The sequence below is a fragment of the Trachypithecus francoisi genome, unplaced genomic scaffold, assembly GCF_009764315.1.
Source record: "Trachypithecus francoisi isolate TF-2019V2 unplaced genomic scaffold, Tfra_2.0 Lachesis_group8, whole genome shotgun sequence".
In the NCBI taxonomy this organism is placed as follows: domain Eukaryota; kingdom Metazoa; phylum Chordata; class Mammalia; order Primates; family Cercopithecidae; genus Trachypithecus; species Trachypithecus francoisi.
Window position 1 is genome coordinate 10,679,211 of NW_022681473.1, and position 14,015 is coordinate 10,693,225.

General features: G+C 46.4%; 1 protein-coding gene across 1 annotated transcript; it reads left to right on the forward strand.

Moving 5' to 3' along the window:
• Positions 1 to 353: 353 nt before the first annotated feature.
• On the forward strand, positions 354 to 13,807 carry LOC117080651 (phospholipase A and acyltransferase 2; the record flags this gene model as incomplete). Its single annotated transcript, XM_033205864.1, has 3 exons — positions 354 to 453; positions 7,571 to 7,839; positions 13,510 to 13,807. Coding segments are annotated over 3 exons (471 nt in total), but the record flags the coding sequence as incomplete, so codon positions are not given.
• Between the last annotated feature and the right edge of the window lie 208 nt (positions 13,808 to 14,015).

The following is a 14,015-nucleotide window of genomic DNA, read 5'->3' on the forward strand; positions in this document are numbered from 1 at the left end:
CACTTGCTGACAAAAACATACTCTGTGCGTAAAATGCACTCACATTCAGCCTGGGCACATCACTCCATCACACTCCTGTGCTGCACATTCATGAAAATCTCCCTTAAAGATACTCTCTTCATCTCCTCCTTGTCCCCTGAAGAGCACTTTTTCAGTCCTGCAACCCCAGTAAATGAAGGTGCTTCCTACACATGTGAGCAGTGCTCCTTCCCCCCTGTTTCCTGCAAGTGATGAGCAGAGGGAATCTGCAGGCTGGGCTGGGGCTCCTTGCAGGTCAGGCCCTAGAATGTTTCCTGCAGATGACTTACCTCTGCCTGTTTCTGGTTTTTCTGTTGCAGCCTAGACCAAGATGAACACTGAGACCTGGAGACCTGATTGAGATTTCTCGCTTTGGCTATGAGCACTGGGCCATCTACGTGGGACATGGCTTTGTGGTCCATCTGGCTCCCCCCAGTAAGGATGGGTTCTCTTTTTAAGCACAAGGGTTGAGATCAAGAATGTGAAGAGATGCACAATTATGTGCTTGTCCTCACTTCAGGGTCTAGCAGAGTAGGCACTCAATACATAATGCTGAATGAATTGTGGTTTTTCCTGCTAGATGTAACAACTGCTATTCTTCTTTTGCAGTAAGTTGATGGAGAGACTATTGACCTTTATTCCATTATAGAGTGGGGTTCAGTCTGACTAACTCATTGTGCTTGGTGAGCATCCCTCCATGGGATCTCCTATGTATTTGTTGTTCTGGAGGTACAAGCCAGGGTAAGAAGCAGTTACTTCCTTCAGATAGTTTACAACTGAGCGCATCGTACAAAGGAAGGAGCGCGTAGGCCTCCCAGCCCAACAGAACCAGTTTGGAATTGTGACTCCTCTGCTTACAGACTGTGTGCCTTGAGCATGCGTCTTCACATCACTAAGTTCAGCTGCACCTTCTACAGAGCAGGGATGAGAATCCCTATGTCCCACCTCATGGAGGGATGAAATGAAGGAAGGTACAGGAAAACACTGGTGCAGGGCCTGGCCAGGGGCTAAAGCAACCTCCCTTTCCATCTGAAGCATCGTGGCATCAAAGAAAATGCCAAAATACTGGAAACTACTCAAGTGCAAGACATCAGGGGATTGGTCAAGTAAAATAGATATACCTGCGTATAATGGAATGCTATGCAGCCATTAAAATAGTTGTACAGCAGGTGTATATATACACATTATACACATCTATATATACACACATAGATGTATATATATCTACATATATAGAGGCTCTGAGTTTCACTTTCCCTGTGACCCAGCCCAAGTTTCTATGTGTATCCGTACACATACAGATTTAACTCTTTTTTTTTTTTTTTTTTTTTTTGAGACGGAGTCTCGCTCTGTCACCAGGCTAGAGTGCAGTGGCGCAATCTCAGTTCACTGCAACCTCTGCCTCCCGGGTTCAAGTGATTCTCCTGCCTCAGTCTCCCAAGTAGCTGGGACTACAGGTACCCACCACCATGCCTAGCTAATTTTTTGTATTTTTAGTAGAGATGAGGTTTCACCATTTCGGCTAGGATGGTCTCAATCTCTTGACTTCCTGATCCACCCACCTTAACCTCCCAAAGTGTTGGGATTACAGGCGTGAACCACCACGCCCGGCCCAGACTTAATTCTTACAGAGATTGTCATGATGAGTCAGTGACTGCTGACAAATATTTAAGACTCTTGAGAGAATACAGTGCATAACACGTATTATCAATATGACTAATAGGAAGATATGTATATATACACATACAGACTTGGACTGGGTCACCAAGGAAGTGAAACTCAGAACATCTATATATGTAGATATATATGCAACTCTTTTCAAGAGTTATAGAAATATTGATACTTATATATGTATATATACACATATATGTCTATATATAGATGTGTATATAAATGAAATCAAATCAAGTTAGAGAAATTTAAAAGGCTTGTTGCACATACAAAAGAACAGTTTTTGAATCCAGAGACTTTTTTTTTTTTTGAGATGGAGTCTCGCTCTGTCGCCCGGGCTGGAGTGCAGTGGCTGGATCTCAGCTCACTGCAAGCTCCACCTCCCGGGTTTACACCATTCTCCTGCCTCAGCCTCCCGAGTAGCTGGGACTACAGGCGCCTGCCACCGCGCCCGGCTAGATTTTTGTATTTTTTAGTAGAGATGGGGTTTCACCATGTTAGCCAGGATGGTCTTGATCTTGTGACCTCGTGATCCGCCCATCTCAGCCTCCCAAAGTGCTGGGATTACAGGCTTGAGCCACCGCGCCCGGTCGAATCCAGAGACTTTAAACTAAAATGACAAGAAGCTTGGCTCACAGCAATTATAGCTCAGTTTACAAAGTTACATAAATGAAGAAGTACATTGTTTTCTGTTGTGATTGACTACAGACTTACATCCTTTTAAGGTAGCAGTGCTGCATAAACTTACTTATTTGTATCTGAGTGGCGAAACTGTGAGGTCATGTTGACATGTGACTTTAAACAATTTGGATATGCCCTGGTTACTATGTCCAATTACAGGCTATAATAGGCTATAGGTCTACTTCTTCCTCGACGTTTTTGGGTGAGAAAAGCCTGATTGTTGCATTCACAAACAAACATGTAGAGGGCTCAGAATAGTTGGGTAGTCCTAGTGTGAAAGGATTCTGTAAAGTCTGTTTAAGTTCAGTAAAGGTTTTCTCATGTTTTATTTACCATGGAAGAAGTTCCTTAGTGCTATTTTTGGTTAGTTAATAGAGTGGAGATGGCTGGGCACAGTGGTTCACGCCTATAATCTCAGCACTTTGGGAGACCGAGGTGGGTGAATCACTTGTGGTCAGGAGTTCAGGACCAGCCTGGCCAACATGGCAAAACCCCATCTCTACTAAAAAAAAATTCAAAACTTAGCTGAGTGTGGTGGTACATGCCTGTAGTCCCAGCTACTTGGGAGGCTGAGTCATGAGAATCACTTGAACCCGGGAGGCAGAGGTTTCAGTAAGCCAAGATTGCACCATTGCACTCCAGTCTGGGTGACAGAGCGAGACTCTTTTCTCAAACAAAACAAAACAAAACAAAACAAACCATCAGATCTCATGAGATTCACTTACTATCATTAGAACAGCATGAGGGAAACCGCCCCCATGATCCCATTACCTCTACCTGGTCCTGCCCTTGACGTGTGGGGATTACAATTCAAGATGAGATTTTGGGTAGGGACACAGCCAAACTATATCAGGCATGTTCCCAGTGTGTCACTATTCTAAACAGGCTACTGTTAATACTCTCCACAAGCCTTCTGGCATACACAAAAAAAAGAGTGGAGAGACCAATAAAGAATAACTTGGGTTCCAGGACTTGCAATATCCTGCAAGCCTGAGGAGTCCTCTGAGTTGTCTTTCAGTTACAGATCAAGGAAAATTTGGATATTATTTATTCTTTCTGGGCACAGAAATATTCCTTTTTTACATAAATTATGACCTAGATAACAAACCATCTCTTATGAAAGTTGAAGCTTATCTTGAGAGGTCTTATACCCCTTATAGGCTAGTTGTTATAAGAGATACGTTGCCGGGCGCGGTGGCTCAAGCCTGTAATCCCAGCACTTTGGGAGGCCGAGACGGGCGAATCACAAGGTCAGGAGATTGAGACCATCCTGGCTAACCCGGTGAAACCCCGTTTCCACTAAAAAATACAAAAAACTAGCCGGGCGAGGTGGCGGGCGCCTGTAGTCCCAGCTACTCAGGAGGCTGAGGCAGGAGAATGGCGTAAACCCAGGAGGCGGAGCTTGCAGTGAGCTGAGATCCGGCCACTGCACTCCAGCCTGGGCGACAGAGCGAGACTCCATCTCAAAAAAAAAAAAAAAAAAAAGAGATATGTTGAGTAAATTTCTGAGTCCTCTTTAGATGAGGAACACAGAAACAAATCATCTACATACTACATTTCTGGGAAATTTCAGGGGTTTTAAATTTTTATGTAAAACTTGTGAAAAGTATAAGGGAGCCTCAATAACACTATCCAAGTATACTGTTGGCTTCTCCGAGTAAAATTAAAAAAATATTGACTTTCTCTGTCTGTTGGGCTGCTAAAGAAAGCAGAGCATAAGTCCACAATGTTGACATGAGGATAGCTTAAGTTTTATTTATGGTTACAGCTAGCATTTTGGGGCAATCAGAAGAATTTTAAGTTTTTCGTTACATGATTATGAGTGGTCTAGGACTATTCAAACTATGGCCTCCATTTTAGTTTCTCTTTAGGTGTGTGCATGTGTTTAGTTTTTAAAAAATTAGACTTATTTAAGAATAAGTTACAAATAGTGAAATTTATCCTTTTTAGTATGCAATTCTATGGGTTTTGACAAATGCATATGACTATGTAACCATCACCATAATCTAGTTATAAAATAATTCCCTAATGTTCTCTGTTCAGCTGAACCCATGGTTGGAGTGGCCCCAAAAGTGGTGTCAGGGGAGTTTCTTCAGGGGACTGCCCCCAAAAATCCTGAGATGGGGCCATCCCAAAGAAAGAAGCACTAAATGCCAGGCTGATCGGTCCAAAGCATTTATTAGGCGAACTTACGTGCAGAGGGCTGAAGTGTCCTCCAATTGGACAGCAAGACAGTAGATGTTCTTCCCAGGAATGTCCAGAACAAGGGGGTTGGGTTATGAGGTTCACAAAAGGGTTTCAAAACCTGGGATTAGTTTCTACGTGCTTAGCAACACACTGCTCTTTCAGTGTTTCATGCAACAACCTAAACCACTTTATCCATGCCAGGGAATGAATGTTAAAGGCTCCAGCTTGGGTTCAAGCCTGCAGAGGGCAACCGCAGCTAGTCGGGTCACAGAGTGTCAAGGCATTCTGTGTTAGTCAGGACAAAGAAAGAAAGTGGGGGAAAACTGGGGAACACTACACCTCATCCCGCGAAAATTCTCCCATGCCCCTTTGTTGTCAACACCCATATATATGCTCACACCTCCAGTTCCTGGCAAGCTATGATCTTTTTTTTTTTTTTTTTTTTTTTTTTGAGGCGGAGTCTCGCTCTGTCGCCCGGACTGGAGTGCAGTGGCCGGATCTCAGCTCACTGCAAGCTCCGCCTCCCGGTTCACGCCATTCTCCTGCCTCAGCCTCCCGAGTAGCTGGGACTACAGGCGCCGCCACCTCGCCCGGCTAGTTTTTGTATTTTTAGTAGAGACGGGGTTTCACTGTGTTAGCCAGGATGGTCTCGATCTCCTGACCTCGTGATCCGCCCGTCTTGGCCTCCCAAAGTGCTGGGATTACAGGCTTGAGCCACCGTGCCCGGCCCATCTTTTCTCTGTCCCTGTAGTTTTGCTTTTTCCAGAATGTCACATAACTGAAACTATACAGAATGTAGCCTTTTGTGTCCAATTACTTTAACTTAATGCATTTAAGATTGATGTATGTTGTAGCATGTGTTAGTACTTTGTTCCTTTTTATTGCTGAATAATATTCCATTGTATGGATATACCACCATTTATTTATTCATTCAGCAGCTGAATGACATTTGGGTGATTTTCAGTTTTTGACAATAATCATTAGAGCCACTATAAATATTCCCATGCATGTGTTTTTTTTGTATGTGTGAACACAGATTTTTATTTCTTCTGGATATGTACCTAGGAGTGGGATTGTAGGGTCAGATGGTAAGTGAATATTTACTTTAATAAGAAACTGGCAAACTGTTGTCCAAAGTACCTCACCAGCAATACAGGAAAGGGTGCTACCTATTGGGGAGAAGGAAGAACCGCATCCCAGAACTGAGAGACTGAGGGGCAGGAATAGGAGAGTGAGAGGAAGAGGGGGAAGAGAGGGGCGTGGGGGAGACTGACAGGTGGAAATGGGGGGTGAGATGTTGGCAGACTAGGGGCAGAGATAGGAAAACTATGGGGCAGAAAACAGAATCTTAGAAGCCAAGAAGGCAAGACATTGGCTTAGGGGATATAAAGGGGTAGAGATGGAGGAGACAGTGTATTTTTCTCATGAAAATGAATAAATTATTGGTGACATATTTTTATACCTGTATTAATCTTGTTTCCTCCAGCTCCCCTTCTTTTTAGGATCTGCAGTCCGTCCAGGCAAGACTGGGTGCTGACTCGTCTGTTTCTCTCCTTGGCAGAGGGTCTTTCTGGCCCCCATTCCTGCTTCTGTAGCTGGAGTGAGCTGGGACCAAGACATTTGTTTAAATGTCATTTTGAAAAGAAAATAAAAATCAGTAAAGGAAAGTGTGAATACACACCTAAGTTTAGAAGCTAGTCGTTAGATAAACTGGCTATTCAGAAACTGACATTACAACAGGCTTTCTTTTAAGCTGGGCTGCTTCTAGCAGGGTCCATTGCAGACCCCTGGGTCCATCGGGCCCTCCCTGAGGGTTCCAGGTGCTGTCACTTTGCCTCTGTTTCATTTCAGCTTCCCAGGAGGCTGGGGTCCCTTTTAGAGGCCAATTGGAGAATTTACAGCTGGAGGGCATGGACATCCCCTGGCCTAGTTCTTCTAATTTGAAAATGATGAAACCAGGGTCCCAAGATGAGAAGGGCTTTTTCTGAAGACACACAGTAAGAGAGCCAGGGCCAGAACCTGGGGGCCTGGATTCCCGGGACAGGCTTCTGTCTTGTTCAGCTGTTTCCTTTCCTATTGTTTCAAAATGCCACCCTCACCTACTGGAGCTCCCACAGCACCGTCTCAGGGCAATGGAGTGACATTTTCTTTTCTCTACCTTTTTGGAGACAAGATGTCACTCTGCTGCCCAGGCTGGAGCGTAGTGGCACAATCACAGCTCACTGCAGTCTGTAATTTCTGTGCTAAAGCAATCCTCCAGCCTCGCCTCTGGAGTAGCTAGAATTACAGGTATGTGCTGCCATGACCAGCTAATTTTTTAAATTTCATTTTTAGAGACAGGAGTTTTAGTATACGGTGCAGGCTGGTCTCCAACTCCTGGCCTCAAGTGTTCCTCCTGCCTTAGCCTTCCAAAGTACTGAGATTACAGGCACCTGGCCTGGAGTGACTTTTTCTAAGCCACAAGCTAGTGAGAGGCAGTTGGGACTATGGCCTGGGGCTCTTTTGCCTCGTCTGTTTGCCCTGTACCACTCTGCCTTGACGGTTGACTCTTTCAGGTGTATCTGAACTCACATGGTCCTTTAGAGCTCAGGTTATTTACTTCAGAAATGAGGAAACCAGAGCCTAGGGACCCATGGTGACTTCTCCCAAGTCACCCAGGCTTGGGTCTTCCCTGTTTTCAAGTTTGAGGCCAGGCAGGATGGACAGGTCCTTCCACAGCTCCTCCTTCTTTTTATTTTTATTTTTATTTTTTTATTATACTTTAAGTTCTAGGGTACATTTGCATAATGTGCAGATTTGTTACATATGTATACTTGTGCCATGTTGGTGTGCTGCACCCATCAACTCGTCATTTACATCAGGTATAACTCCCAATGCAATCCCTCTCCCCTCCCCCCAGCTCCTCCTTCTTGATGGCGCTCAGGGCACCCAGCTGGCTTGTGGCTCCACCGAGCTTGGAGCCAGCCCTGAGCCCCCCAGGCCCTGCCCAGGACTGAACTCACTGTTTGCACAGGTGAAATTGCTGGAGCTGGTGCGGCCTGTGTCCTGTCTGCCCTGACCAACAAAGCCATAGTGAAGAAGGAACTGCTGTCTGCCGTGGCTGGGAGAGACAACTACAGGGTCAATAACAAACACGATGACAGATACAGGCCACTGCCTTCCAACAAAATCGTCAAGCGGGCAGAGGAGTTGGTGGGGCAGGAGCTGCCTTATTCGCTGACCAGTGACAACTGCGAGCACTTCGTGAACCAGCTGCGCTATGGGGTCTCCCGCAGTGACCAGGTGCATCTTCAGCCTGCGTCCCCTTCCCAGGAGCCAGGCCACTCCCTCAGCTGCCAGAGGCTGGGTCCCTGCTGGGGCCAGGGCGGGATGGAAATAGACATGAGCAAGACAAAATAGCAGATATGAAGCCCTTGCCCTTGAGGGTGTCACATTTGGGGTGGGGACAAGGGTGGGGAGATAGGCAAGTTGGCAATGTAGACCAGTGCAGTGGGTTGGGGGGGTGGCCACAGAAGGGAGTCACAGCCTGAAACAGCCCTCCACAGCCCTAGAGGCAGGCTTTATGATTCCCACTTTACAGATGGGGAAACTGAGGCTCACCATGCTTAAGTAACTTGTCCAAATTCATTGAACTCCTAGTTATTGAGTCTCTAGTCCATGTCAGCCATGGTGAAGAGGGGAGAGTTAAACCTACATGTGTTCTCTCCAAGGGCCCAGATCAAGGAAGGCTTTGTAGAAGAGGTGACAGCCGAGCCCAGCCTGATTTAATTATGTTGATTAATCTGAAAGAAAATGAGCTGGAGATTACCAGGGAATGGGAGCAATAAGGAGTGTAGGCAGAGGGAACAGCGTGAGCCAGGAAGGGGAAAAGCCCAGGTCATATTGGATAATTTTTTTCTGTAAAGGGCCAGATAGTAAATATCTTAGATTTTGCGGGCCAGGTGGTGTCTCTCTTATTACCCTGCTGCCGTAGCTTTGCAGCACAAAAGCAGCCACAGACAACATATAAACGAACAGGCAAGGCTGTCTTCCAACAAGTGTATTATTTATTTTTTACAAAAATAGTTCACAGGTTGGATTTGACCCATGGGCCATAGTTGGCCAACTTTTGGATACAGGGTCTCACAAACTTTTTTTTTTTAATACGGGGTCTCACTTTGTCACCCAAGCTGCAGTACATCACGTGGAGTTCAATCATGGCTCACTGCAGCCTCGACCTCCCGGGCTCAAGCAATCCTCCCACCTCAGTCTCCTGAGTGGCTGGGACAACAGGAATGTGCCACCATGCCTGGCTAATTTTTGTATTTTTCTGTAGAGATGAGATTTTGCCATGTCGTCCAGGCTGGTCTTGAACTCCTGGGCTCAAGCAATCCGCTTGACTCGGCCTCCCTTGGGATTACATGAGTGCGCCACCACACCCAGTCCAAGACAACTTAAAAAACCACATATCCATCCCTTCATACATTCTTAGATGACATCAAACACTTAAAAAATCATAAATGTAAAACATTTGTAAAGGATGGATTTTGGTATATTGCGTATTACATATTTGTGTACGTATTTTCTTCACAATCTTGGAGTTGCACATTTAGCTCCTTCAGTTAGGGAAAAATGTCTTCCGTGTAGGTTAAACAGTCAAGCCAGGTGTTATTTTCAAACCAATCAGCCTAATCAGGCTTATTTTGACATTCAGAAAAAAACTGACAATTTTTCAATTCAAATGAGTGTGTCAATGCACAGTTCCATGGCAACCATCTCACTTTAGAATTCTCATTCTAAAGCAGCAGACAGATGAGGCAGGAGCCTCAACGTGGTTGCACATTCCTTTCTGAAGCCTTCTCTGTTTAGGAGCAATGCATTCTTGAATCCTCCCTTACTGGTGTCTAGGAGTGTTTACACCTTAGCCTGTGCACCACAGATTCAGGGCGCGGAAGGATTTAGCTCTTAGGAGAAGGAGAGGTAATAAGAAGGGGAGATGGGCAAGGAAAATCCACACCTTCTGGAAACAAGTACCCCAGGAGGGAGGCCAGGCTATTAACTGAGAGCGTGCCAGGCCATGCTGGGCACTGGGGCATGGTGGGACATGCTCTGGTACTCAGTGGGAACCATGCTGACAGGGTCTCCCCTCTGTTGAGCTGAGGAGGGTGGACCTATCTCTGGATGGGAGGGGTGTCGAAAAGGGATTGGGGATGGGCTGCCTTATCATGCATCTAAAAGCTCTTCTATAGGCCGTGCGGAAGCCGCGAAATCAATCTGGAAGACCCCAATTTTAGGAAGTGGTTGGCCCTCTGCTGTGCTTCTGAGGGGGTCAGAACTCAAGCCGACGGGGAAGACTCAGGGGAGGCAGTTTTCTTTGATTTAGTTTGTCCCTTGTCCTTGAGCCTCTCTTGTTGAACTTCATCTGCTGCAGGTCACCCATTAACTTGCCTTTCTTTCTTCCTCTCCCTCCTTCCTTCTCATCTGACTCTGCGTGTCTGGAAAGACCCTCCTCTGTCTGTCTCTAGTTCTCGCTCTGTAAGAAAGTGGACTTGTGAGAACTGCAGGACTCTTGGCACACAACGCCATCCAGGCCCTGCTCTAATAGATGACCAAGCTCTGGCACTGCTTCTAGCAAAATAAGACTGTGTCCGTAGGATGAATGACCCCAGCCCCACGATAAATGCCTGCCTAAGAAAGCTCTCTGTTGCCAGGAGAACTTACCGTTTGTTCTAACCAACACCGGACAGAGGCGCTGGCCCTTTCTTAGAGCGTTTATTAAAAAGGACTTATAATTATGAATCCTTCCTCTGTGGCTTTGAAACATAGATGCAGTCATCTCTTGGTATCCATGGGTGGGGGAGGGATTGATTCCAGGATCCCCTGAGAACACCAAAATCCATGGATGCTCAAGTCCCTTGTATAAAATGGTGTGATATTTGCATATAACCTGTGCACATCCTCTCATGTACTTATTTTATTTTAGAGACAGCATCTCACTCTGTCACCCAGGCTGGAGTGCAGAGGTGCTCCACTGAAATGTGACCTCAGCTCATTGCGGCCTCGATCTTCCTGGGCTCAGGAGATCCTCCCACCTCAGCCTCCTGAGTAGATGGGACTACAGGCACACGCCACCACACCCGGCTAATTTTTGTATTTCTTTTTTGTAGCAATGGGGTTTCACCACATTGCCCAGACTGGTCTCAAACTCCTGGGCTCAAGTGATCTACCTGCCTTGGCCTCTCAAGCTGCTTAGGATGACAGGCATGAGCCACTCATAATTACTCATAATACTCAGTGCAATGTAAATGCTATGTAAATAGTTATACTGTATTTTTAAAATGTGTATTATTATTATTATTATTATTTTTTGAGATGGAGTCTCGCTCTGTGGCCCAGGCTGGGGTGCAGTGGCCGGATCTCAGCTCACCGCAAGCTCCGCCTCCCGGGTTCATGCCATTCTCCTGCCTCAGCCTCCCGAGTAGCTGGGACTACAGGCGCCCGCCACCTCACCCAGCTAGTTTTTTTTTTTTGTATTTTTTGGTAGAGACGGGGTTTCACCGTGTTAGCCAGGATGGTCTTGATCTCCTGACCTCGTGATGCACCCGTCTCGGCCTCCCAAAGTGCTGGGATTACAGGCTTGAGCCACCGCACCTGGCCTTTAAAATGTGTATTATTTTTTATTGTTCTTAAAAAAATTTTTTTCTAAATGTTTTCAATCCACAATTGATTGGATCCATGAATGTGGAATCCATGGATATGGAGGGCTGACTGTATATCTCTTACAACTCTGAACCATCTTTCTCAAGGACCTGAGAGCCAGTCCTTTGAAATATAATCATCAGGAAGGATAGAGCCTTTGTCCCCATCTCTGTGGGAGGGTAGAATCCTAACTTTGATAATTGCCAGCTAGCAGACACAGCTGGCCTCATCGTGTATTCGGGGACTAACCCTTTGTAATATTTCATCTCCCTGACTCTACTGAGCCCTTGCTCACCCATCTCCCTACTCCTCCATCTCCTTTTAAAATGTCAGTCACCTCTGCACAAACTGGAATGGAGCTCAGCTCTTTCCCTGCTGTCAGTGAGACTGAATCAAATCTGTTTTTGCTGTTTTAAGTTATGTCTGGCTTTGTTTATCTTTGACACTTGATTCTGAGTGTATTTGAATAAAATGGTTCTTTTTTCCCCTTTCTTTTCCCCAGTCACTCACATGCCTTAAATTCATTGATACTCCACAGAAATCTGCTATTTGGTTGCTGGTTTAAATATTTGCTTCCCTGTCTGTGAAGGGCTTAAGTGCCCCTGTTGGGAAGTCAGGCAGATCTGAGCCTTGTCACTCACTTGTCAGCTGTGTGGCTTTGCGTGAGTTCTTTTTTTTTGCTTTTCTTTTTTTTTTTTTTGAGATGTAGTCTCACTCTGTCACCAAGGCTGGAGTGCAGTGGCGTGATCTTGGCTCACTGCAACCTCTGCCTCCTGGGTTCAAGCAATTCTCCTGCCTCAGCCTCCCAGGTAGCTGGGATTATAGGCACCATGCCTGGCTAATTTTTGTTTTTTTTTAAAGAAGAGATGGAGTCTCACCATGTTGGCCAGGCTGGTCTCGAACTCTTGACCTCAGATGATCTGCCCACCTCAGCCTCCCAAAGTGCTGGGATTGCAGGCGTGAGCCACTGCGCCTGGCCTTTGCGTGAGTTCTTTACACTGTCCATCCTCAGTCTCCTCTGGAAAGTGGGAATTAGAATCACTACCTCCTAGGGTTGCCAGGTAGATTAAAAAAATACTGGGCCTGGAGAGTTCCCAGCACAGTGCTGATATCTAGAAAGCAGCCATTCTCACAGTCTTCACCCCTACCCCCCACCCCATGTTGTTTCCCCCAGTCGCTCCAGTGCTGCTCTCTCAGAGACAGTGGCGCAGGCAGGGGCGGACCTACAGGATCGCAGCAGGCTGTCTTGGCTAGCTCCCAAAAGCTGTGCCAAGCACACCGACCCTCAGGGGTCAGCCTCACATCTCTACGGTTGTTTCAGCGTATCCTCTTCCTTCTGCAGAACCATCTCCTGCCAGCACATAAGTGAGGCAATCTTATTTATTACAGCACACCCTCCGCCCTCCTCACAGTCCAGCATTCATTCAGCAGATGAATTATGAATGTCGACTCTGTGCCTGGCAGTGGGATCAGCACCTGGGACATTGAGACCCATCCAGGCGAGGTCCCTGCCCTCAAGCCTTGGGTAGTGAGAGTTCCCAGGGGTGATTTCCCAATTTTACATCTGCCTCAAGGGCCCCAGTCGGCCAGCCCTGACCTAGAACATCTGGGCACTGCCCCTCTGTCCTTGCCACAGCCACACTCTGGGGGTTTATTATGCTTTTTCCTTGAATTATTATTATTATTTTTTAAGACAGGGACTCACTCTGTCACCCAAGCTGGAATGCAGTTGTGTAATCTTGGTTCACTGCAACCTCCGCCTCCTGGGTTCAAGTGATCTTCCTGCCTCAGCCTCCTGAGTAACTGGGACTACAGGTGTGCACCACCACTCTCAGCCTTTTTTTTTTTTTTTGTATTTTTTTGTAGAGATGGGGTCTCACCATGTTGCCTAGGCTGGTCTGGAACTCCTGGGCTCAAGCGATCGGCCCATCTCGGCCTCCCAAGGTGTTTGGATTGCAGGTGTGAGCCACGGCGCCCGGTCTATTATGCTTTTAATACCCACAGGGTGTATCTGGTTTTCCTTCTTTGACTCTGTGTATATCACACCTATGGCTTTGTTCTTCCATTCGTTCTGTGCCCAGCAGACATCTCCACTCCTCTTTCCTGGGTGGCCTGACCTCTTGGCATCCCCTCTCCCAGCCAATATTTGTTCCCTCTGTGATTCAAATGAAGAGGACTGGGCCAGACGAGTCTTTCCTGAGCTGTAGTTTCCTGGTGTATGTATCGTGGTCCTGCCCTGATGCTGAGTGTGCTCTGCCTTCTCTTCTGCTGCAGGTCACTGATGCAGTCACGACAGTAAGTGTGGCGGCAGGCGTGCTGGCTGCTGCAGGCCTTGTGGGGTTGCTGCTGGCCAGAAGCAAGCGGGAAAGGCAATAAATCCAAGAAATTGTCCCAACAACAACCAATTCTTATGGAGGAATATTATTTAGCCAGCAGGAGTGGAGTTTGGCTTACTGATTTTACTGTTTTGTGTTCATGAATCTTTATTTTAATGGAGTTAAAAGCATAGGAAAATTTATTTGGAAATGCAGCTTAGTATGAATTCTATTAAAGACATAATTGGGCTCTGCTATGGACTGAATGCTTGTGTTCCTCTCACACCCAGATTCGTATGTTGAACTCTAACCCACCTGTGGGATGGTGTTGGAGGTGGGGTCACTGGGAGGTAATTCGGTTGTGAGGGTAGAGCCTCTAGGATGGAATTACTGTTCTTATGTGAAAAGGAAGAGTCCAGACCGGGCACAGTGGCTCATGCCTGTAATCCCAGAACTTTGGGAGGC